This window comes from Gadus chalcogrammus, chromosome 21, assembly GCF_026213295.1.
Source record: "Gadus chalcogrammus isolate NIFS_2021 chromosome 21, NIFS_Gcha_1.0, whole genome shotgun sequence".
Lineage (NCBI taxonomy): Eukaryota > Metazoa > Chordata > Actinopteri > Gadiformes > Gadidae > Gadus > Gadus chalcogrammus.
In genome coordinates, this window is record NC_079432.1 from 15790600 (window position 1) to 15818099 (window position 27500).

At 44.2% G+C, this 27500-nt stretch overlaps 1 protein-coding gene across 1 annotated transcript in view; it reads right to left on the reverse strand.

Moving 5' to 3' along the window:
• Positions 1–11091: 11091 nt before the first annotated feature.
• Positions 11092–27500, reverse strand: part of nmbr (neuromedin B receptor) — a 34906-nt gene continuing 18497 nt past the window's right edge. Inside the window, exons 4-5 of the mRNA XM_056581968.1 lie at positions 16477–16715; positions 11092–11260 (exon numbers count right to left, since the gene is read on the reverse strand). Of these exons, the coding sequence (XP_056437943.1) occupies positions 11092–11260; positions 16477–16715 (408 nt within the window). The remainder of the gene's footprint in view (positions 11261–16476; positions 16716–27500) is intronic.

The window sequence follows — 27500 nt, forward strand, 5'->3', positions numbered from 1 at the left end:
CTAAAATAAAGAAGTCATATTCAACCTTCTGTCTCAATCGCTCTGAAATCACCCAACATAAGTATACGTCCTGCCCCTATTACCATGGCTGTCGATGGACACCTACTGCACCACGGCGACAGGTGTTTGACAATCTGAGCAGCGTATGTGTCAGTATGTCCTGTGTGTCAAGGATTCATGCAGGCTGAGTCTGGATCGGGTGTCATCAATATGTAAATGAGCCCCTTGACATGAATATTAATAATAATTTGCATGAATATGGGGATGGATGACATGGAGAGAGTACAGGCAGACTATATGAATGTGTGAACATGTAGGACAGGTTAGAGACACAGAGGGGGAGAAAGAGAGAGAGATAGACAGACATAGAAGGAGAGAGAGAGAGGTAGATAAATATGCAGAGAGGGGAACGAGAAAAGAAAGTGAAGATAAATTGAAGAATAAGGATTACTCTTATGATCTTTCATTTTTAATAAAACTCTTTTTTTAGTAAATCTTGCCATGCACCTGGACACATCTTCAGAGTTTTATCCTTCAACAGACACCCCCGCCCAGGCCAACCCAGCTGCCTGTGTGACCATCTGTGTGGCCCTTCACTCGCTTGCTCCTTTGAGGCCCAGCATGTTGCAGGCCCTACAGAGGGACTGGCCAGAGAACCTTCCACTCCCCAGGCCCTACAGAGGGACTGGCCAGAGAACCCTCCACTCCCCAGGCCCTACAGAGGGACTGGCCAGAGAACCCTCCACTCCCCAGGCCCTACAGAGGGACTGGCCAGAGAACCCTCCACTCCCCAGGCCCTACAGAGGGACTGGCCAGAGAACCATCTGCACCCTACTTCGATGTGTTCACAACTCAATTGCCGACCATTGGAGTTGCACTCTTCCACCAGCTTGGCGTATGTCGCTCTCTTCCCCTCATTGGCGATGGACTCTTCCGAAGGGGCGGTGAGTTACCAGCGGATGATCTGCTTTGAGGCTTCATAGAGCAGCATCCTGTCAGGCCTCAGTGATATTGTCGGGCAAGGCCGTTAACGACGGACGTGAAGAGGAAGACTGAAATTGTACATCCAGTGATATCCGGTTCTCGAGCTTGAGCCACTCCGATGTTGCAGTCCCAGAGGGGACCCTCTAACTGAAGCTGTTGGAGTAGTCCACTATGAGGTCTCTGAACTTGCCTGGGAGGTGGTGCCGCTTCACAGCCATCTCCACCAGCTTGTGGGGTATGGAGCCATAGACGTTTGTGCGGTCCAACCTCAGCATCAACAGGTGGCCCCTGTTCTCCCGGGCTTCTCGTATTTGCTGGGTGACCACGCCCTGTACTACAGACATCCTGGTACCTTTTGGATCCCTCCTTTCTGCAACGGGGTGACGATGTAGCTTCCCTCTTCTCCTCACTCGCTTCCTTGTACTCTCGCCTCTGGCCACTCCTTGCTGAGCGAGAGTGAATGTGTGTACACATTTGAATAAGGTTGGGCCAAATGGAGCACAGGCATGCTTGTGTCAAACACCAGTCATCAGCATTTATCGGCCATGTGAGCCCTGCTGATCCACGTTATACACTATGAGGTTGATCTCCAGGGACATTTCATTACATTATATGGATTTTTCAAAACTTTATCAAATTTAATATGCTCACAATAATTGCTTAAAATGTATGTTACCCATAAGTGTGGATTTCATTTGCCTGCTACTAAGTTAGATTATCTCTAAACGTATCACCCAAACAGTCAACATAATACCTTCTTGCGAATTCCTTCTGACATCACGGGTTATGGGACAACTAATGGAAGCCTTTGTGTGTTCATGTGTTTGCTGTATTTCATCAAAACAAGCCTTTCATTATCAGTGTGGTGCATAACATTATACGTAGAAGGAGTGCCTCCAACAGAGATTGACATCACAAAAGCATTCACCTGCGTTACCATGGTATTGATCAATGCAGGGGTGTCTCATTAACATAGGTCTAAAGTAATTACTTGAAGGATTTACTGATTTGAGCATTTTTTGTATTACGTTTGTATTACTTGTTCAAATACCTCTATCATTATTTTCGCTTCTGTCATGTCATTGCTACCTTAAGCATCTGGAGCATAATCTATATTATAAGTATGTTGTTAATTATGGCTTTGCATAACAAAACCATCACAAAGTTACGGTAAGGGATCACTACGAAGCCTTTTAGAACTGTCCTAATCACGCAAAACGGCCTTTGTCTTGATTGGGCTTTGTTCCAACGCTAGGCATCAGTCTGGATTCATGATGGCTACCCTTTTCCCAAGTATCACATTTTCTATCTCTTCCCAACTAATTTCAGATCTCCCTTACACTTACAGCAGTCTCACCCGCTCAGGGTTTAATGATTGCTGAGGATAGATTGGTACATGGACATATAGGTACATTTGAATTCTTGTTTTGCTCCTCTCGACAATATATAGGCTCCTAGTTTACTAACAGTAGTCGAATACAAATATATGAACACTTAAAGGGAAACTTCACCCATTTCCATTACAGTTTTTTCCTATCGTTTTAGGCAATTTACCTAAACCATGTTCACATTCCCTAAACACTTCACACAGTGAGCATACCAGTAGACCATGTGAACCAAACTGTGGTTACTTGCCCCTATGCTAAGATACAAATGCTGGCAATGACGCCTTCTTCCAAATTTCATGGATACCTGCCCCAGTCAATGTTCACTACCGGCAAAACGCTGTGGAACTACAGCATATTTTACCAATGTTTAGATACTCTGTTCAAAACAGTGAACTTTCTGTTCAAAACCTAACTTATCAGTAATTTAGATCACTGTAGATGGAAAGATGCTGCATTTGGACAGACAAATGAAGTTACATGTTTGAATAAGAAAAAATATTTAGTTTATAGTTTATTTATTTTATTTTACAGTAATTTAGATTTTTTTTTCCCCTGTGCACCATAGTTCTTGGTGAATTGGCATGGAATTACTTTTTTTACGTAAAAGCAACACTACATACAATGATCTGTACAAAACACAGAGGATAAGTTTTGCAATGCAAAACACCTGGTGGTCATTTCAGCTAAAGACCTACTCAGCTAAAGACCTACTCAGGTGTTTTACATGTAATTTGTGCCTCGTTGAAAAAGGGCCTTCTTTGGCATTTGCTTTGGACTTCTTTACGTAGTTGGTATAGGAAAATGGATGCAGCAAGAGCAAGAGCAAGAGGCAGAGGCAGAGGCAGAGGAAGATGAAGAGGTGGAGGTGGAGGTGAAGGTGGAGGTGGAGGTGAAGGTGGAGTAGGAGGAAGAGGAAGAGGAAGAGGAAGAGGAAGAGGAAGAGGTAGAGGAAGAGGGAGAGGTAGAGGAAGAGGGAGAGGGAGAGGAGGAGCAGCAGCAGCAAGGACAGTTGTATCTGATGAAATCAGAGCAACTGTCATCGACCATGTAATCAATCATGGTCTGTCCGTGAGGGAAGCTGGTCTGAGGGTTCAGCCAAACTTGCCAAGATCAACGGTGGCATCAATCGTGAGGGTTTTCACACAAACTAACAGGTATTATACAGTATTTACAGCATTCTGACTGATGTGTTTGTGATTTGTTTCTGGATCATATATTACGTACTTACTGTATGTAATTTGCATTACAAAAACTGAAAATTGTTATTCTCAGTTTCTCATAAAACACTTACAGTATTTACTGTATTTACAATTACAGTACATTTACCACACTCAATTGTGACATCTTTTGTGGGAGGTAAACCGACATATGAACACTGTCAGCAGATACTTGGCTTGGATTGTCATACTGTAATATTACAAACTTTATTACTGTAGTCCAAAGAAGTGTTTGTCTGTGTTTTTTCTCTTTTTTTCAATGCAACACTACAGGAAATCTATGCCAAACTGGAGGACACAGCAACATTTTATATATGCAATTGGCAATGCTTCAAGATGTTAGTGTTTTTTAGGTCATAGTGTTCTGAGAGGAAACATGTGTTAAGTTATGGCAGCATTGTTTGTGGTGTGGTTGTTGTAGTGCATTTTGCACCAAAGGTTAACAGATATGCAGAGGTGTGTGTCTCTAAAGCCTACTGTGTTAAGTGATAGGGAAAAGTGACCATAGTATGGGTACATGACCGAAAACGATAGGAAAAAACTGTAAGCTTTGTATCGTTAGAAACCCACTCATATTTTTGAATGGTCGTGCATCATTCCCTTATTTTCTGGAGAGACTGGAGAGATCCGTTTCGATCTCCAACACTTCCTGTTTAAGATGACGCAATATGACGATTTTTGCGTAGAAGTAAATAGGAAGTGTAAGAGGGGAGGATTCTCGTAAGACTACAAGCACTAGGGGGTGGGACCCTCTGATCTAGATCAGCGGGAGTGGCCAGCGAAGCTGTGCATGGTGGTGCATGGTGGGAGTTGTTGTCTTCAATCCACAAGCGCCAAAAAGTCACTTTCTGCCTTTTCTCGGTCAAGACGGCACCAAATTAGAATTTTATTTTATTATTCAACTACATATGGGACCCAATTTCAATACATATTCATGCCTCCACCGGTGAAATGCTCCTTTAATAACCTATTATAAGGTTGAATAACCTATATGAACAAATATAATGTAGCCAAATAAAGAAACGATATATGTAGATATACAGCTGTATTGGCCCAGAGCCAGAAGGGTCCTTCTCTTTTTCATAACCAACCCTCCAGATCATTGATAACACAAATACCTGGGTTTGAATGTACACAAATGTAAATTTGAATAAAGAAAAGATTGTTCTTTTTGAATATGAACTATTTCTGAAATGTCAAACTTTACAGTGCTTACTTTAATCCTTTTATTTTTCAAACCAGCATTCTCCATATCTGACTCGGCTCTCGGAACTGCCAATCAGGAATCCATTGTGTAAGGGTCAAGGGTTTCATTTCCTGTCTTGCTTAACTGATAGAGCAGGGCTTTAACGCCGCCCTGATGAGGAGGTTGATTCTCTGTCTCAACGGGTACAGACATGGCATTCACTCCACCTCACTTCCTTTTCTACGCTCAGCTGTACTGCTGTGCTATTGCACCGCATCAACTCCGCCAGAGTTATGGGTTTGATTCCTTGTCTAGCTTTACCGGTAGAGCAAGGCATTAAAACTGCAGGGGTTAGGGGTTCAATTCCAACTGACATTGACATATGCACTCATGGTATTTTAGGAAGCTTTGGCTAGAAATAGTCTTAATAATGGCATATATATACTAATTTCTAAGTATTCATTTTCATACATTCAGTGTGTACCTGCGTACTCTCTACATACAAGTAAATGTAACACAACAGTTATTCTGTACTGCTTTGTTCTCAAATAAGCCGAGTTCCTGGAACTGGAGAGAAGATGTGTTTGTTTGACAATCCGTAGTGAGCGTTAACGCTCACTAAGGATCCTTATCTGTAATTCTGTGACAGTTTAGCACCAGCCATGTTCCTTTTCCTTAAAAGCCACCATGTTATTCATAATGAATGAATAAATGGTTTTCCTTGAAGAGCGTACTCAAAGAGAGTGCACTTATCTTTTCCTCACTTAAATACTATTTTTGACTGTTGGATACGTGCATGCTGATTCCACCTTCTGCAATAGCATGTTTAGCACCGGACTGGGGATGAAGGCAGCGGAGGAGGTCGCCGTGGTACCAACGACGGAGGAGGAGAGCGGAACTGCAAAATTCTTTCTCTGACGCTATGAAGCGAAGAGCAGAGAAGAAGTAGAGGAGAGAGACTAATGCCGCTTTTCCACAGCATGGTACCAGCTCGACACGACTCGACTCGACTCGACTCAGCTCGCCTTTTTTGCGTTTCCACCGCGATCTAGTACCTCAAGTGGCTGCTTTTTCTAGTACCGCCTCGCTCTAGGTTCCAAGCGGCTGAGCCGATGCTAAAAGGTGACGTCGGCAGACGGCCGGCCACTGATTGGCCAGAGAGTGTGACGAAGTCACGAGAGCGACATGGCAACCATGCTGGTAACGATAGAACAGCCATAGTAGCGCCGCAGCCAACATATTCCACTTCTTCAACATGCCAGCTAATAATACGAACACGAATACCATCGCATCGATGTTCTCCATTGTTGTTATGTGGGTTCTGTCCATGTGTGGGTTACGTAGGTGTTGTTTGCGTCGCGTACAAAAATACGTCACGGCCCTTTCGCGCAGACGACCCCGCCCACGTCCCGGAGGTACTATTTGCGGTGGAAAAGCACCCGCGCTGCTACCGTGTCGAGTCGTGTCGAGTCGTGTCGTGTCGAGTCGAGCTACATGTGCGGTGGAAAAGCGGTTTAAAAGGAGAAGGACAGACAGACGGAAGATCCGGAGGAATAACAGACACCAAGGAACTGGAAAGGGACAAAGAGAGGATGAGTTACAGCTGAAAACTCATTACACATAGAGAGAGATCAAGGGAGAGAGATAAGAGTGAGTGATAGAGAGAGAGAGTTTGAGCTACAACAGATACAGAGAGAGAGAGAGAGAGAGAGAGAGAGGCCGAGAGAAAGGTAGATACAGGGGGAGAGAGAGAGAGAGACAAAGAGAAAGGTAGATAAAGGGGGGGGGAGAGAGAGAGAGGGAGAGAACGAGCAGGAGATGGATGAATGGAGAAAGTGTTAGCGAGAGCAGACGTCACAGTGAGCGTAATAAAGCATCAGCTCCTTGTGGTTATCACCGTGGAGAGTGATTGAATGGGATTGGATGAGAGAAAGACAATCATTAGCACGGATTAAATAACCATTTCCTACATTATACACAGAGACACAATCACTGTCAATGCCATTAGCTGTTAGGGCTGGCTTCCCCTGTCATTGAGAGACGAAATCACATACAGAGACATACATTGTTGATCAAATAAACGGTCTAGTTTGAAATTAATTAGTGGGTAGGGCTTATCATTGCTGGAGTCAATGCTCACACCTTCAGCATGATGTTGATTTGGTTCAAATCATGTGTCGCTAATCAAATGCAGAGGGGGTGGCTGTAGGAGTAGTGAAATCTGTAAGACGTCAAATTGGGTTTGAATGTTTGGGAGTGACTGATTTAAGGCTTCAAAAATTAAAATGTTGGTTCGAGTCCCCAAAGAGAAGAATTGCAAGGGCCTCCAAAAGAATGGATAAATAGTGTATGAAAACGTACATGAGAGTAGAATGAAAGCATAGAGCAAATTTATGTATGCATTTAGATTACATATCCATATGAAGTAGAGCGTATGTTAACCAGAGGGAAGTAAAGCTATAATTTAAGATAATGATATGATGAAGAGTTTATACACTATTAGAGTAGATATTCTTATGCTTATTCATGAGGCATTCATCAGTCTTCATGCGGATGAGTTTTAGAGATTAATGAACCCTCTATTTCCCTTAAGGACTTGTGGCAGACCCACGTGCATGAAGGCATGCGCGCACGCACGCACACACACACACACACACACACGCACGCACGCACGCACGCACGCACGCACGCACGCACGCACGCACGCACGCACGCACGCACGCACGCACGCACGCACGCACGCACGCACGCACGCACACACACACACACACACACACACACACACACACACACACACACACACACACACACACACACACACACACACACACACACACACACACACAATTTATCTAGAGGGCTGTAGACGTGGGAGGAGACAGGTTAACTGTCGACTTCGGTCCAATTAGTTTATCTATTACATTGTCATCATCTGTTACTGAAACTAGATGTTGCTGCTGTTGCTGCTGCTGCCCGTCAATCAATAATTATTTGGGTGAAATTATGAAGGCTTTCGTCCTTCAGAATTAATTATGCGTCCTTGGGACTAGTTAGCTCTACCTGTAACCCATGACAAACCTGAAATGTGCTTGGAATGATCAGGGAAGGACTATAGTGCTGATATCATTCAAATGAAACACTGAGGAAACGTTACAACCCAAAATTCGGCTCAAAGTCGAATCAACACATGAATTACAACATGTGTTGCTAACATGGCAAATTCTGGCTCATCAGATTTAACCATAATCTCTTCGTGGCGACAGCATTTGGAGGAGAAACATCCATGTTCAAAACAATTCTAAGAAAGGGTAATCCATTTTTATGAACCGGCTATTGGACGTTAAAGTCTTTCCAACTTTCTCCGCGCAAAGACAACCACACATTAAGATATCGTCAAATAGACAAAGGTCAATGTCTTTTTGTTGTCTTTTTATTTAAACTTTCTCAGAAAAACAACACTGAGCGCCCGTAGAACCAGGAATCCCTTTTGCTTCCGGTAATTTTTTGAAGACACTTTGCACAAAGATCACTGAAACATCTGATAGACAACAGGAAGTCACGGCGATATGGAAGTGTGGTGGGACAATGTTTACACAACACTCACTAACGTTTGAGACAATATGAGCAACAACAAAAGCTGTGGGGACCAAAACCCGAGCACCGGAATGAAGCCACCCGAGTGGATAACACAGCGAGAGACCGGCTCAGTAAGAAACTTGCTTCAAAGTCCCAGAGTGCCACTTGTTATGTGTGAGTTGACAGGGTTTTAAAACTAGCCTCCGGGTGACCTAGCTTTTAAGCATTAAATAACAGCATACTCTCGTGTCAAGGCAATGTTGTTTAAAAAAAACAACATGCCAAATAGATTTTCACACCAAGCGTTGAAAGGGGGAGAAATTCCCTATACACTTTGCTGAGTGTCACCTCATCGGTGTGTGGGTATGTGTTTGCGTGTGTGTGACTGTGTGTGTGTGTGTGTGTGTGTGTGTGTGTGTGTGTGTGTGTGTGTGTGTGTGTGTGTGTGTGTGTGTAAGCCCAATGGGTATGAAAAGGTGTAAAGTGCACTGAGAAATCATTAAACATTGTCTTTATAACATCAGATAAATAATCGTTTACACATATTTGGCAATGAGACAGTGTTACCTTAATTAGATATGAATAATACGTAATTGGTGCATTATGAATGTTGCCCTTATAGTTTGCTGAAGTAAAACAAGGAGAGTCTGGAACAGTGCTCCACTGATTGTCGACTGAAGAATGGTTCTTGACAGGGCTCTTGTCCTCCGTGATCTACCCAAAGACCAAATGTTGCACCTTCAGCCATGACTCAGACATGTTAGCTTAGCGTGCTTGCACGTGTTAGCGGGTGACATTTTAACACAGTGTTAGTAACAAGATTCTGCTGAACATGTTGGAGAGCAGAAGTAGAAGTACAAACACCAGCCTTGAAGATAGGCTTACGATAATTCCCAGTTTTAACAACCAATGAACGAGGCAGAGGAAACTGGGAGCAAACATCGACCAAACAGTTAAAGGACAATTCCGGTATTTTGATCATTGGGCCCCCTTTCTGGTTTGTTTAGGATGAAATAGAGTGGGTGACACCGAAATTTGAACTATAAGTCCTTTCTCGGGTATTTGGCTCATTTTGAATCGCTCCTGCCTGCTCCACAATGGTTGTCTGTGTGCATACACAAACCTGTCAACCCAGCAACCCTAAACGTTTGTTTTCAAAAATGTGCAAGTAACCGAGTGGTTAGTGGCATTCGTGAAGTTTAAAAAAAATATATCGGCGCAATATATGGTTTCCATCCGTGTTAGTTGCTAAATGGAACTATTTTTTCAGATACCTCACAACCGCATATAAACTTCCGCAAAAGGTCCCACTCCGTGCAGCACCTACTTTCGACGTCCGTCGGCATCTGCCTGCACTTCCCACAGGCACACCACCCGCCCGTGATCGTGGGGACCGCTTCCGCCGGAGCTTCAGGCGCCTCCGTAGCCCTAGCCTCCATCTCACGTAGCTCCTCTTGGGTGAATTCTGGTTCAAAACGATATCCTCTGCCGTCAAACTCAAAATCGAGTGCGTCCTCCAGAAGCCACCTTTCATAATCCATTTTCAGTGATTTTCTATGTGATTTTCCCTAATCCGAGGTGCGCACGGTACAAGACTTCAAACCCATAGACATGTTCAAACCAACGTAAACAGCCCACCTTTCCGGTTCGGCGGAGTAATATCATCGTGCAGTAATGAGTCTTCCAACTGAAATCAACTGGCGATAAATGTGCAATAAAACACGACAGAAACCATATATTGCGCCTATAATTTTTTTTTAAACTTCACGAATGCCACTAACCACTCGGTTACTTGCACATTTTTGAAAACGAACGTTTAGGGTTGCTTGGTTGACAGGTTTGTCTATGCACACAGACAACCATTGTGAAGCAGGCAGGAGCGATTCAAAATGAGCCAAATACCCGAGAAAGGACTAATAGTTAAAATTTCGGTGTCACCCACTCTATTTCATCCTAAACAAACCAGAAAGGGGGCTCAATGTTCAAAATACCGGAATTGTCCTTTAATGCAAAAAACATAGTTACCAAAAAGGTGTCATTTTCGCTAACAAGGTATCAGCGGGTATAACTGTTCTGTTTGCTATTGTAAACACGCAAGAAGTCCACTTCATGATTTTACAGAAACCTGATCAAAGGTTGTTTGGCAAATGCCACGACATTGTGAAATGGTCCCCATAATAAAACAATAATTAAGTACAGAATCACAGAAAAAGATGTAAAAAAACACCAAACATATAATTTCTTTAATTATACTCTTTTTTTAAGATAAGCATTATTTTAACTTAGCGTAAACATTCAAGGTGGGTCAGCCTGCCATGCTAATGAGTTAGCCAAGCTGTTTAGCAGCAGTCTCTCTCTCTCTCTCTCTCTCTCTCTCTCTCTCTCTCTCTCTCTCTCTCTCTCTCTCTCTCCCACACACTCCCAGCGTCCGTCTCTCCTGCCTTTGTGCATGTTTGTTCCACTGAGTTCCTTGTGGCTCCGGTTCCAGGACTTCCTCCGACCCATGCTGAAGAATGGACTGTTGGTTGACGTTGGAAAGAGAAGGTTTCCTTGGACGAGAAGTGTTTATCCCCTGTTTGTCAGCGGGAGATTGTTTCTGCTTTTATTTGACTGCGAGATGTTGGTTTGGTCAGTAAGCCTGATGAATTGACTGCGCCGTGGGCGACAGCACAGCGCGTCCCTCTGAGGCCACTTATCCCTGCCCAGCTCGCGTACTCGTCAGTGTACTCGCTAGCGTACTTCAGAGAGCCTCCTCCGATCTCTGGCCGCCTCCATTTGTGACGTGCACCGCTGCCGTGACGACGGCGGCGGGGGCGGTCTTCTTGATGGAGGTGAGGCGGATGTGGGAGGTGCTCTGCAGGTAGCTGGCCTGGCGCTGGGGGCGGGGCGCCCGGCCACACTGCAGCTGACTGGAGGACCAATGACAGACGAGGGGAAAAGGACCTGATTACCATACAGTCAAACAACCAACTCAATAACAACCAACTTTATTTGTAGAGCACCTTTATACAAATATCACAAAGCTTTATAGTGAGAACAATAGCACATGACATGGCAAGAAACCCAACACTCAAAACATCTATCATCTATTATATTCAAGTCATTATAAAAATTATCTCATATTCCAGCCACTTTTCGCAGCTTTTCACAGAAAATGGGACCCGTTGTGCTCGGCAGTCAACTACCATTTACCTGATAGACCCCGAGGTAATAACTTTCTCTCATGGTGGTTGTTCAGAGAAAGAAAGAAATAGGTTGGGCTGTGACAGGCAGTTTAGGGCCGCTGAGTCCACTGGGTTTGCATTGGCTTTTGTTCAGTCGTAACCCCGCCACCGTCATTCTTAGTCAACCAGAAGAAAGTTCTCCAAATGATTTTTTGGTTCACAAAGGTGACAAAGTTATTAAAGGTAGAATATAAATGGTTTTTTGTGAAGCATTGGGTGACGTTGAAGTCTATCTGTTGAAAAGAGGCAGGGATTCAAATAAACAGACTTAATGTCACCTGACCCACGCTCACGGCCCGGCCCCACCAATAGCGTAGCAGCACTCCAAGCTCCCTCTCTAGTGGCTGCTTGTGGGAGCGTACCACTTTGTTGATGAAAGTGCTTAAAACCAGGAAATGATAAGTCTATATGGTCCGCCATTACTAACTGAATGTTGATCGTCCAATCTCACGACCAGCACGCATGCTGCAAGACGCGCTCATTTGCATAAAGCGAACTGAAATTAAACTTTTCTCCTTCCCCTTTATGCAAGCCACGATCACCCGCCAGCATGCGAGCCTTCCCAGAATCCCTTGCCCCTCGCGTCCAGCACGCCTCAAATGCATAGTGAATGGGAAGCGGGCGCCACACCCGAGGCCACGTGTTTGGTGTGGCCGGGCCCTTAGCCGTCGGTCTCTCCGCGCTCCATCGACCTCGGACCACGGAGTGCTGATAAGATGCCACTTCAACCTCCAGACGCCTCTCTCTCTCTCTCCTCCCGCCAGCTGGCTCTCAGGACACTCAATCTGCCTTGAACCAGAGGGACACAAAGGCTGTGCCTGAAACCTAATCCCTATAAGGACCGCTACATATGCAGTGCGTTCACGGTACCCGACGATCCCAGATCTCACCTCCTCCCCAACGTCTGGGGAACACTAAATGCAGGTTAGAAAGAATGACGAGAACGGCTGCTTACAGACCTACAACTGTTACATTTAATAGGAAATTACACCTTCCCTTCCCCCATTCCCCTCTGTAGTGAAATAAACTGGTGAGATAGCCAATCCTTTGGTAGCATCGGGAGAGCTTCTAATACATTGAAAATGGATGTCCGGAGAAACGTTACATTACTTTGTTCTGTTTGTGGGCTCAGTCCAGAAGAATGGGGAAATTAAGATTTTCCAGCGACTTTTGTTAAGGACTTCTAACCCAGGACAAGAAAGAGGCATTTCTATGACAGTGTTTACACACACACAACTTCAGCATCTCCTCACATTAAGGGGCCGTCCTTAGGGCTTTGGATCTTATAATTCTCTAATTGTTTCCACCCAGTCTTAGCAAGAGATCCTTGGAGAATGTCCTCAGTCTCTGGTTGGGTGACATGTTTAGACACTGACTTGTGAGTCAACGAAAACACATTATTTAGGGAACTGGTAAGGCAGGGAATAGGGAATTTGACAGAGATAGAGAGATATAGGGGAGATAGGGAGATAGGAGAGAGGTAGATAAGAGAGGGAGAGAGGTATAGGGGAAGAGAGGGAGGGAGAGAAAGACAGAGAGGCGTACAGATAGGAAAGTGAGAGAGATAGAGATAGAGTGAGAGAGAGGGAAGAGACAGAGAGATAAGAGAGAGGTAGATAAGAGAGGGAGAGAGGTATAGGGGAAGAGAGGGAGGGAGAGAAAGACAGAGAGGGCAAGAGGAAGAGAGAGACAGAGGGAGATAACGGTGAAATTAGAGAGGTAGAGAGGTAAGTAGGTAGGTAGAGAGAGGGAGGGCTAAAGATAAGTAGAGAGAGAGCAAATCGATTTTCAAAGTATGAGCAAGAGTAACTAGAAAATACATTTCCTGCAGAAAATGCGGTGTGCTGAAGTGCAAAGTGAGATTGAAATATGCTTGAAAAAGCGAAGACATGTTGAATAGCTTAATCAAGTGAAGCAATTTGAACAGAGTTGAAAAGTCTAAATGGAGTAAACAATGTAAACATGCACACCATTTAACAAATGTAAAATGGTTGGAAACAAATAAAATATAGGGAACAAATAGCTAAAGTGATCAAGTTTGCAGAAAGGAATAGCTTAAATCAAGTGAAAAGATTTTAACATAGCATGTCGTAAAAAAGTCAAGTTTATAACTACATTAGCATTTAGCACACAACCGGATATTTATGGAAGAACCTAGCCTCTAGCCATATAAACAGGGGTCGCCACACACAAGGCCTGATGCACAACAGGTATATCTCCAATCGATGAATCATTGTAGCGCCAGTGAAACAAGAAATACCGTCCCAGTTGAATCTTTACATTGTGGGTTCTAAGTTACATATTGACATTGTTAAGCTTGCGACGTCCGAAATGGTTAGCTTTTTCGATAGCTTTCTTGGGCTAGGGCAGGTGGAATTCTCACCCTCTAAGCTAGCCCAGTTCAGACCAAAGATTCGCCTCGCAACGACTTGCAACGAGACTGTTTTGGAACGTCGCAGGGGAAAAGATGCAGCAGTGTGAACTTGTCGTTGCAGCACGGCTGATGCCGTTGCAAGGAGACGCCAGAGATTGAACATGATGTCAAAATCGCCAGGTCCAGTTCTAGAACACAATGACGTAGCTATTTCTCTTCAGCCAATCAGGAAACAGCACAGAACAACTTGTACGTCACAGCCTTACTCAGTCCCGGTCCCGTACTGTCCACAATACACGTTAGCTATATCCGTTGTTATGGTTACATGCGGCCACTCCAACATGCCCCCATTCAGACACCTTTTAGTAGGCCTACCGCCATTCCGACAGTCTACCAATCGTGACGCCAACCTAAGTTCAACATTGGGGGATCATAAATATTTCGTTCTAATGTGTTCATCCAAAAAGTAGCCATTTCAGTATTATTTATCTGTAATTTATTTGATTAATTCCAAATTTTGGTTGTGATGATGTATGAAATAACCCATTCCATCAATTGACGACTGCATTTTACAATTGTGTTACGAGTGGCGGGACATGCATTCATTTAACATGCCCTGGAAATGTATAAATATTCTATGAAACTTAAAACCGGACCATTTATTCATTGGAGTTGGCTTTAAACTCAATGCAGGACCTCTATTGGAGTGGATTGGACGAACATTGGAACGAAATTAATTGTTTGGAGTGCTGCGGCAGAATTAATCAAGGAATGGGCGCAGTACCAAAAGCAATAGGCCTACAATGCGTTTTACAAAGGAGAAAGGCGAGAATATAGCCTAGACCAGGGGTCACCAACACAGTGCCCGCGGGCACCAGGGCGCCCGCAAGGACCATATGAGGCGCCCGCAGGCCAGTTCTGAAAATAGCAGAGCTCATTCTTGAACAACTTTTTCCCACCTTTTTTAAGTCATTGTTGATAATTATTGTGAGAAAGCATTACCATGATCAGTGTCTTCACATAGGCCTAGATGAGTATCATTAATCAATATTAACAATAGGCTATATAACTAAAGGCAAACTGAGCAAATTTGTTATTTCAGAAGAGTGTATCTTACTGAGTGCCCTTCGTATGACTCAGTACCCATGAAGTAGCTCTCAGGTTCAAAAAGGTTGGTGACCCCTGGGCCTGGCCTAGACCCACCCCTTTACACAAAAATTCTCGTAGGGGATCAATAAAAAAAAAAAAACAGTTTTTGCCCATATTAATCTCTCTACAGAGATTGGCGTAGGGACCCTGTTTCTGCCGCCGAAGTAGGCCTACCCAACTGCGGCTCCATATTCTCGGCTTTCTAACTCGCCGTCTTCTCCTTTTCATTAGGTCTTTTTACATTGCCAAGCCGGTTCGGTCGCGGCTTGGCACGCCTGGCAATTTAACCGTCTTATCTCAAGTTTCCTGCATAAAACCAAGGGGCTAAAATCCCACGTTCATCACGGCGCAGGCTTTCTTGGTTCACTGGAGAAGGTGGGTTGCGCACGGAGTCTAGACCTCTTAAGAATAATTTGCGTAGGCCTATTTTTTTATGAATGAAGACACCCGCATGGAAGAATGAGGTCACGTTTGAGTGTAGGCTACAAACGCGATTAACTATTTAGTGCAAAAACGCCAACCTATTCTTTATTTTGCTGACCACCATCCCGACAAAAGCCTCCAGACAGTTCCTCTGGTCTCTCTCGTAGATCGCACCATCTTTCAACGTCTTGTTTAATGCGTTTACATGATCAGCAGGTCGCGGTTTCACTTTCTCTCCAGTTAGAACTTCTCATGATGATATCGCTGTGTTGTCTCTGTGGAGACAGAGCAGCAACATCTCTACCCAAGCCCCCCCCTCCCCCCGGGAACGCGGAGCCGTCGCATTTACATCAGAATGAAACCCAATAAACCGCCAATGTTTGTACGGACCGGGGGGGTAAATTGGGGTGCTAGCTCAAGCAACCTAATCGCGAACCTAAGTTAGGCTACTTTTTATCATGATGCTGTTGCGGCTCTAAGCTGTGCCAGAGCGTTCACAGTTGCTAGGGAAACCACCTGACGTCGCCTCCGCCGCGTGCAGCAGTGTGAATTGGCCAATTTTGCAGTCTGAAGTAGTTGAAGTCTCAGAGGGATACATTGCCTTACATTATAAAGTTTAACCTCTAAATTTAAAGGTAGCAGCAATCGATTCAAGCTAATTTAAACATTTTAAAAGTGGAAGGGAGTCTCTAGGTCCAACATCGTGGAGGTGGTTAGGTCCCAGGGTTTGTAGAGAATACTAATGAAAGAAAAATAAAGCCTAAGAATAACAATTGGTGAGCGCTGCATGCAGCCCTGACCTCATTACACAGACAGGTACGTCTGGCCGAGACACCGATTTAAATTCCCTTTATGGAAGGTAGACACTGAAGGTAGACAGTGAATGAGCCGGGACACAGGAGAGAGACGGAGACAGTGGTGGGTATATCACTGCCAAGAGCTCAAGTGGCTCTACCTGTTGAAGTGGCGTCTGAAGCTGTCGCTCAGCAGGTAGAGGGCGAAGGGGTTGACGCAGGATGAGGAGAAGCTGAGCACGCGGGCCAGCAGGCTGATGACCAGGTGGGTCAGGGAGAGGTCCATCTGCTGGTAGTGGAAGGAGCGGTACATGTACAGCACGTGGTTGGGGAACCAGCACAGTGCAAACAGCCCCACGAACACCAGCACGATCTTAGCCAGACGCTTCCTGGTCTCCATCTGATAGAGGGTGGGGGGGGGGGGGGGGGGGGGGTAGATAGAGATACAAGCGAGGGGTGGAGGAGAGGGGGATAGAGATACAAGCCAGGGGTGGAGGAGAGGGGGATAGAGATACAAGCGAAGGGTGAAAGAGGGGGAAAACGGGAGGGGAGGAGAGGGGGAGGGAGATACAGGGTAGAGGGGGAGGAGAGGGTGGAAGATGCAAGGGAGGGGTCGGAGGAGAGGGGGAGAGCGATACAAGGGGAAGAGGGAGGAGAGAGAAATTCAAGGGAGGGGTGGAGGAGAGGGGGAGAGAGATACAAGGGGAGGAGGGAGGGAGAGAGAGAAGGGGCAGATGAGGGAGGGAGTGAGAGGAGGAAAGAGTGAAAGCAAGGCGGGAGGGAGCGACAGAGAGGGGAGGAGAGGAGATGGAAGGTGGAAAGGGGAGACAGTTAGGGAGAGGGGGAAGAGGGGGGAGGAAGTGAGAGACAACGGAGGACAATTTGGTTAATATTTAATTTTCACACAAAACGTGTGTGAGTGTGGAGTGTGTGTGGATGATGGCTGGTTGAAGCAGCCTCTCCTGGATCGAGGTGGACTGATTGAACTCTGGCGCTGGGTGGGGCTGCACACCTGTTGTGCATTAAGCTTTCAAGGTGCAACAGGTTGAACCAGCCATCACCATACACACTCAGGGAGAGAGCTCCTGCATAGAGCACCATCTGTCTGTAACATTATACCCAACCTCTACAATGACGTGGCCTACCGAGGTGGCGTGTGGCATGGACATTGCTACAGTGTACAATTTGAAATGAAATCTTATCTGGAAGTGTTTATATTATGCATGAAGAGGTTGCTACACATTAAGTTCTCTTAGATAGAGAATAGAGAATGACCTGTTTAAGTAAGTTGAGTTTCGGGCGTCCTCAACCGCTCAAGTCTTATACATGTATGCAAATGATATACAATATCATGAAATACGATTAAAGTAAAGAGAGGGAGGGATGGACAGAGTACAAAGGAGAGAGAGACAGTCTGACAGAGAGAAGGAATTTGTGATGATGCACAGTCAGACAGCGAGAGAAGGAGGGAGGGGGAAAAAGGCAGGAAGAAAGAGAGATACAATGTTTGTGAATTTAAGAGAGAGGGGGAGAGAAAGAGAGTATACAGAGTGGGAGACAGACGGTGGCACAGAGATGGAAAAAGAGAGAGAAACAGTGCACGCTTGAGAGATGGAGGGAAAGAGAGAGAATATGTGAGAGAGAGGGAGATGGAGAGACAGGGGGAAGAGATAGACAGCCGTGGACAGAATGAGGAGATTAATGGGATGGTGGAACGCAGATATCGTAGTTCAATTAGTATCATTCTGGGGGTGTCTTGGCTGGAGGGCTTCCTGGTACGACATAGCCAATCAGAGTGACTCACAATCCACCCCACTGCGCTGCTTCCCTATACATTCCCAATCAGAATCACAGTATGGTATAGTAGTGCACTATAGTATATCTGCACATACAAGGGAAGTGACTTGGTGAGGACAGAGCCTAATATAAATAAACAAGCAAACAATTAACAACATAATCAACCAGAAGAATTCAAGGCCAAATATGAATTAAAATTATTTACATACTCAATTATTAATAAATGTAAATGATGTAGGCTGTGGAAGGCAATGAGAGAACTAGAGGCTTTAAAATTGCTATTTAATCTAATTATAGACTTTAATTAGAATAAATATAAATGATCTAGAAATATGTATTACGTGTGTGTGCGTGCGTGCGTGTGTGTGAATGTGGGCAACAGGTTGAACCAGCCGTCACCATACACACTCAGGGAGAGAGCTCCTGCATAGAGCACTATCTGTCTGTAACATTATACCCAACCTCTACAATGACGTGGCCTACCGAGGTGGCGTGTGGCATGGACATTGCTATGAGAGAACTAGAGGCTTTAAAATTGGTATTTAATCTAATTATAGACTTTAATTAAAATAAATATAAATGATCTAGAAATACGTATTACGTGTGCGTGCGTGCGTGTGTGTGAATGTGGGTTTTTGTGTGTGTGAGTATGTGATAGGGTGGGGGTGGTGGGGGGGTGGTAGGGGGGATGCGAGGCAGTGGTCTTGCTTGTGAGCCAGGGGAGTCCAGTGGTGACTTGATCATCCCCAGACCTGGGCCTTGAGGCTGGTCAGCATGAGGCCTCAACGTTCCTCATCACCACAGATGTCATGGCAACTGGTTAACTCATTCATTTCTTTGTTGTAATTATAGTCTTTTTTTTATATGGGGTATTTATCAAGGGGGATATTCAGAAATATCAGAAAAAATGTAATAAGAACTCAATAAATGTGTGAAACTGGCACAGCTAAAATATTGGAAGAACGATTTCCTGTCCACCCAAAATACCAGGCGTATGTCTGAAATAAAGCATTTCTTAAACAACATTCCTCCATATTAACTTCGCCAAAACATCTAGCTAGCTCTCTAGCTTTAGCAATAGGTTTGCCGAGCCTTGATTAAGATGGGCAATGAGTGCAATTTCTTTCATTCTTTTAGAGCATTTGATTTATTGGTGTCGACAGTGGAGTAGTGGTGCCTGGAGATGTTTGTATACTCTAAATTCTCTAAAGCGCCCCTTTCAGCCAAGGATTAACGTGCTGTGTTATAAACAGTGACATGTGAGACTACTCTTGCATTTTTAGTTCACCTAAAAATACACCAGTAGCATTTGCACTTAACTTCTGCTGCTTGGCTTCAGGGATTAAAGATCATTATGAAATCCACATTGGCCACAGAAAAGGGGCAGATTTTGCAATAAATACTGGCCCACAGACAACAGTGTGAGAGAACTAATTATTAAATTTGAGTGAACTATTCCTTATTCCTTTAGTCCATCCACGCATGAAAAATGTACAACTATTCTCTCAACTTGTAAGTATTCTATGGACCAGTAATTAGGGGTCGAGCAGCGAAGCTTCTTGGTCCCCTATTGCTTCTGTAACGTTTTATTTTCCCCTCAAATTCTGTAAAAGTCATACTGCAGCCTATACCGTAAGTCGAAAACTCTTGACATTTTCAGGTGTGGTTACCAATAAGCCAATATTTGAGAAATATTGGCCAATAAAGTTTCAGCAGTTAGCCCATTTTTCTTATGTGACCATTTTGTTATTGTATAAAAAACCATACGACTATTATTAGGTGGATACAAATACCCCCCACTACCCATAAACCCAAATTGTGGTACTGCACCCAAAGCGCTATTTAAAAAAAATATGAACTAGCCTTATTTCTCCTTACTAGATTGACCTGGACTCAATATTCTTTAATCATATTAATCTCTAAAATCAGACGCATCTTTTTCACCCTGGTCTTCTCCACATTTTTTTTTACTTTTCCCACAATTTCATAGAAAGGCCAAACGTCCACAGTCTCAACCCATTTTGCCTATATGGCCATTTTGTTATTGTATAACTGCCATATGGCTATTTTTAGATGGATTCCATTAAAATGTTCAGATCTGTACTATTTAGGAAAGCCCTGAATTCTCTTTGAAATGTGTGCTTGAAGTTTTCTTGATGTTGTGTGCTTATCAATCAACATTTTAACCATGTGAATGAGGCTTCATGCAGTCCAGGAATGTAAGTGGTTGTTTTTTCAGTTTGTGATCACATCATAGTCCCTTCCAAACTGTTGAGGAGTTGTTTTCTGAGAAATTATCCAGTTTCTCTGAGCAGTTTGGCAGTTTGGCCTCCTCGATCGCATGGCCAAAGCAAGCCGCCTGAGCCTTGCTGTGATCCCGGGTTTGCTATTGTTAGAAATCACTACAGCTTTCCCCACAGGAGGCCGTCCTAATAGTGTCCCCAGTTCCTCTGCCGCTTCTCTGCGGCTCTGATTCTTTGGCAGCGTGTTCAGAAAGCGGTAGTTTCTGGCTGTGCGCCTAGATGCCGGGGTCTTGGCGATCAGTCCTGCCTTGCCGTCGGGGCGGTGGTCCAACCAAGGCGACTGGGAACATGAAGGGTCCACACATGAACACTATCCAACAAGATTCTCAAAGCTTTCTCAAAGCACTTTGCAATTCCTTCCTCATGGGGGGGATGAGGCCCGTCTGGCACGGAGGACGTCATTCCCGTGAGGAATAAATAATGCGCTTGTGTTTATTTGTTTAATTCAGAATATGTTTGTTTCATCAGACTCATTGTATTCTGTTCGATCTTTCATTTAGTTTTGCAGCGACTCTTCAGGCACACGCTGTTCCAACGAAGTGAGGTATTTTCTTGAGGAGTCACAGTGCAATCAGAGGAAGGTATTCAACAATACAAACGGTCTATTGATCCCGCCTAGAGGCAGCGCTGCAGCCATTCCTATTGAAACAAACATTTCATGTACCCTTTCATGCCGGTGTCTTTGCAGGTTAAGACAAAAAAACTTTATAAAGTAGGAGCTCACTTATTGTCTGAGAGAGCGGGACAGAGAGAGAGACAAAAACTGAGGATGATAGAAGTCCATGGACAGAGAAATTACGAGATTTAAAAACTCAGACGTATCGTACATATTGTTGTCAAAAATTTGACCACTTAATATTTCCTATGCATAAGCCACCACAACACATTATCATCATCCCATATGTTGGTATGTAGAGAGTGACAGAACAAAAACGAGAGAGAAAGGAGAGGGAGAGAGTGAACCGATATTGATGAGGATTTGCACCCGAAAAGGTTAGAAATATCCACTAACCTTCTCCTCTAGTTATAGCCTAAGGCTTTGAAACACCTACACACAAGCATTCAGACATACTAAAACACACACACACACACACACACACACACACACACACACACACACACACACACACACACACACACACACACACACACACACACACACACACACACACACACACACACACACACACACACACACACAATTGTACATGCTCACAAACATACTCACACACACACACGTGCACATAAGCACACACAGACCCCACTCACACACACACAGGAAGACTCCCTGTATAGTAACAATAACACACAGACACAAGACAAACACATCATCCTCTCAAAGGTCACCCCAGCGCTAGAAGTGCTTTTGCGTGTCTCTGAGAGTGTATAAAACAAACGTTGCACTCCCCTGGAGTACCGCTTCTCCCAACCTTTGCACCGATGTCCAATAGTAACCAAACCCTGAAGGCTTTGAAAGAGGGCAGGAACCCACGATGAGTGAACTTGGGTACACACTCGTACTACATTCACAGCGGTCTGTGAGCGCTACGAGGTGCAGAACGATCCGAGGACGTTCCAGTCGTCCCAGATACTAAGAGAGGGCTGTGCTTCTCCTGTTCCTGACATTAACTCTCCCTTAATCCTGAAGCACGACACATATTTAAATTATATGTTTGCAGCGTCAAAAAAGGCTTCGCTTATTAATATTTCAAACTCGCCTCAATGCTTAACACTTACAACATCACAACAATAACAACCGCATCACCGTGTACAGCCAGCAGAGTTTTGGGATGTAGCCTTGTGGTTGAGTAAGCATTAAATATTTATATAAATATTAAATGCTGCTGCCGGCTTCAGTTTCATTCCTCCGCTCCTATAATGTTTCAATACAATTTTATTTCTAATTTCGCTGCTTTGTGAAAACAAGGTTATGCCGAGGTAATTTACGCTTTTTTTTTTCCAAATTGACTAGACCCAAAAAAAAACGTTTATGGATTCGCTAGCTATGTTTAAAATCAACGTTTAATAACTCTGGAGTTTGCCGAGATCATTTCTGTTTTCATTTTTTTTACTAATCTACAGGACCGTTCGACCAATTTTGATACTCATACAAATAAAACAAGTAATGCTGAGATAATTGATCAGAGTTTGAAATCCAAATTGTATAAATCAAAATAACTTAACTAATGATGGAGACTTTCCACAAGGATCCTGATTAGACTAATCCATTGGTGGATTACACAGTCATAGTTGCCTTGTGTGAACGTCCATACTTTGTGTGGTTTTGAACTTTATCACAACCCTGATGATCACACACACACGCACGCACGCACGCACGCACGCACGCACGCACGCACGCACGCACGCACGCACGCACGCACGCACGCACGCACGCACGCACGCACGCACGCACGCACGCACGCACGCACGCACACACGCACACACACACACACACACACACACACACACACACACACACATTCTCTTTCACACACACACTCTCCCACTAGCAGATGGAGGGAGCTGGTGCGTGCGCGCCCCTCTGGGGCCGTGCGTTGCCAGCTTCCATTATAAACACATTACAGACAGAGTGGCGCCATTACCCTGGCCCTGCATCACGGCTGCCAGGCCCGGTGCGCCTGCCGCGCCCCGGGACACCAGGGGGCCCCGGGACCCCCGGGACGCCTCATTGGCTCAAACCCCGCTCTGTCACATCTGCATGTCATCCAGCATCACAGTGTAATCCAGGATGGTTTTACCGGACATTATCAAAGGATATTATGCCTCTCTCTCTCTCTATCTGCACTCCAACAATTTTAGAGCAGTACTTTTTTGGGGGGGGGGGAGCCAGGGCAGGAAACCAAAAGCTGCAAGGGGGCGGAGTCACGGCTTGTTTCCTGTTTAGTCTCTAAGATATTCTCCAGAAGAAAACTAAATTCACACATTTGGACGACCCATGAGAGGCAGGTTTTAACACGTGTGTTTATAAAGGGGCCAGTTTCACGATGTTGATTGAAACCTTTAAAGACCACTGCTGGCCGAGGTTGGGTTTCCAGTGGTGTATAAAGTACTCAAAAGCCATACTTAAGTAAAAGTACAGATACCTTACTGAAAAATTACTTAAGTAAAAGTAAAAGTCACCTTTTAGAATAGTACTTAAGTAAAAGTATTAAAGTATCTGATCTTTACTGTACTTAAGTATCAAAAGTACTTTTCTGATATTAAATGTACTTAAGTACTGAAAGTAAAAGTACAAGTAACCGTTATCAAAACTCCTCCCTATAACTGCCTAGTTAACCCGCTAGATAGATACCTCTCCAGAGATGGAATAAGAATAAATAATCTTTATAGGTTATTAGCTAGCTTGAAATATATACAAATATATATACAAGTTTATATACAAATATTACCCAGCGGTGAAAGAACCTTACTAGTTTAAAATGTTGTGCTGGTGGTATTTATCTTGAGGTTGTGAAGTTTCTAATTTTTTGATTGAGACCTGTATGATTTTGCTTCGATTATTGTTGTTTCCCCTTCGTTGTTGATATTTTTTGAAAACATCCTTCCACTGCATATTGCAGTCCATTTTGCCATGATCTGGATGATGTCGCGGAGTTACTCCAAAAAAAAATCACTGACACTGACAGATATCGTAGCCCGACCTATTATCCCGCAAGCGCTGGTACACGTTACTTAATATTGATTTTGGTGTCATCCAGGATCGCGGATTTTCGGAAAACTTAAGTCCCTGCCCAAAAAGGGTATTTAAATTACCTTTGTAGCAAAAATGGCACATATACAGCGTATTGAAGTGTATAAGATAGTGTTGTAATACTGCGTGTACAAACCAGCCTGATACAAATAGTAGAATTTTGATAGCCCTTGCCCTCGTCCTAGCCATGCATTTGTGTGTTGACAGTCGTAGGAGTTTTGATCGACGTAGCAACAGTAACTAAGCAAGGGGGCTTTGCGAACGTGCGCTGGGACAGCTGATTCGCCAAACAGGCTCGCAGTCTGTGTTCTACCACAGTCCCCGACGTTATTCTCATATCTCTCATGATTCTTTTTTTTTTTTCTAAAGATGAGTTGATTTTGTAACGAGTAACGAAGGTTTCAAGGGAAATGTAGTGGAGTAAAAGTATCCGTTTTCTTCGCAAAATGTAGCGAAGTAAAAGTAAAAGTACAGAGAAATATAAGTAGTAAAGTAAAGTACAAATATCCAAAAAAACGACTTAAGTACAGTAACGAAGTATTTCTACTTCGCTACTATACAACACTGTGGGTTTCTCACGACGCGCTTACACAAATATGAAGCGCCCATATTTGGTCTTATCTGCTTATCTGCAAAGCGACAGCTAGCTCCTTGTGAGTGTGTCTTACCACATCACATATTCACATGCAACCGGGTGTTTACAGGTGGAGGAGGGGGGTCTAAAGCTTTACTTATAACAGCCCCAATTAGCCCCAATTATTGTTCTGAAAGGGTTTCACGAAGGATGCCGGGACATCTTGCGGAAAAAACGTGCAATAAGGGCTTCAAACATAAGTCTTGCAAACTCACACATTGATTGGACAATCACCATCCCGCCACTAGTGGTGGATTCATGTTGAAATAAACGTCCTGGATTCAGACCCTTCTGTCAGCGAGGCTGGGAGCTCTCCCTGCAGGGACGAGAGAGGGTGCAGCACGCTGCCTCAACCTCAGCGGTGTGAAACACTCGGGAACACTCCACAGGAGCCATGAGAGGGGAAAGCTGTTTCCCTCTGCCCACATGACAGCCGGCAGGCTGAGAGGGGCCGGCCTGTTATTATGAACTATAACTCATTGTTCTGTTCTTCTGCAGTTCTGCCATGTCACCTGTTGGCCAACCTGTGTTTTTTTTTTTAAACATTTATTTTCGTAGTAGGAAACGCAAAAGGGACTCCAAGAATCTCCCTTTTCTTTCGAGTCACAATGTGGAACTATGCAAACTAAGTTGACCTGACCTGAACAGGCTCAGAAACCAACGATTGCATCAATCGTCATATGATTTCACTCACTTTGCATTGGAAGTGTTGGCGCATGCATCACTGTTTTCCCATAGAATCAGACATGCAAGCAAAACAAACGCATCACATTGCATCCTCACTATTTGTTCTGATTGAAGCTCACTCCTCTAAAACACACAGCCTGCACTTTGAATTACTTACGTGGCAGCAATTTTTTCCTCCATTCCTTTCTGACAGAGGTTTGTGAGCGCAATCGGAGCGCACAACTGATTGTCAAGGGTTTGATTTATATGTATTTGATTTTTTTATCCATTCTTTTGCAGCGGCACACCCTGTGGCTGACTGCTATTGATATGCTGGAGCAAACGTTCGCCTCCAGCTGCTGTCGGTGATCATCTAACACCAGGGTTTCTCGTGTGTGAGGTCCCTGGTTCAAATTGAGTTGATCTTTTACACAAACACACAACTAATGTGGAAGTGGTGAAGGCACACACACGTACACATGGTCAGAGAGAAAATGACGCACACACACACATACACACATTGGAAAAGGAGGCTCAGGAATGAACAAGCCGAGAAATGATTCTATGAATAGGGAAGGGGAACGATCCAAGCCTCAGAATTCCTCTGATTGCGGCCATTGTAGCTCTTCTTCCTTTCAGCTTTCTGTAGTTCGGTGGCTTCAGACCAGGCACCAAGATTGTTTTCCATTATTTAGTTTCTTTCTCTGATTACGATTTTTTGCTCTTAATTAAAATGTCTATTTCTCTTCTTTTTAAATATGTAAGGAAATCGGCTAGTCGAAGCTACCGGCCCATCGCCGGATTGGATTACCGAAATGCTAATTTCAGTTGATTAAACCAGACGTTTGTAGTTAGGCGATCCTTTTTCTTTTGCTGGACTGCACTGGGATTTCCGAAAACCAAAAACCAATAAAAAAAAAGGCACACTTCAGTCTCAATCTATCCCCAGAATTTCAAAAAGGGAACCACAAAAAAATTATCCTCTCACTATCGTCAACACAGATCGATTACCTGCGATGCGGAAATTTCGGAAATAAAGAAAAGTTAAAGTGATTAGAAAGGAATTGAAAAATTTAGATTTCAAACGTTTTTGTCACAAATGGGTGTGTTATGCATTCATCAAAGATTGTGTTACAAACACTTTCATGAAGTGGGTCTCTTGTGTCCAGGAGGGTGAGTTTTAATGAAGGTATAGGTACCTTCATTAGGTACCTGTACCTAATGAAGGTTCCCCCTCTCTCACACACACATGCACACATACAGAGAAACATAGACACGCACACAAAGACACAATTACACATGACATTTTGTACTCTCACGTTCTTGAAAGAGCCTGTTGTAAACAATCGATAGGCGTTGAAAGCCAATAAGTATCAACCCCTCATCAATACCCCATGTTCCCAATCCCATGTTCTTCTTTCCATCACCTCAATTATTGAGAGAGAGGAAGTTTAGCGGCGCCGCTAACCCTGCACGCGTCAGCTGACAGATGACGATGATGTGTAGCAGACTCTGAGGACCGGAACGGGATTTAGCTACGGTGACTCCAGCGTGCTTATCCTGTTAATGCCTACTTCACACACACACGCACACACACACACACACACACACACACACACACACACACACACACACACACACACACACACACACACACACACACACACACACACACACACACACACACACACACACACACACACACACACGAAGGCAGGCAGGCAGGCAGGTACGCACACACTTACACTCTCACACACATAAGTCCCATACATACAGACACATTACACACACACACACACACACACACACACACACACACACACACACACACACACACACACACACACACACACACACACACACACACACACACACACACACACACACACACACACACACACACACACACACACAAACACAAAGTCCCATACAGACAGACAAACACACAGGAAATAAGCCTCTTTAAGGCCTATTCTAATTGGCATTAGGACTGCCTTTCAATGTCTCTCATCTCTTGTGCTATTCTTCAAATCAAAAGGCCATTCTCCCACCTTTCTCTCTCTCCCCCCCTCT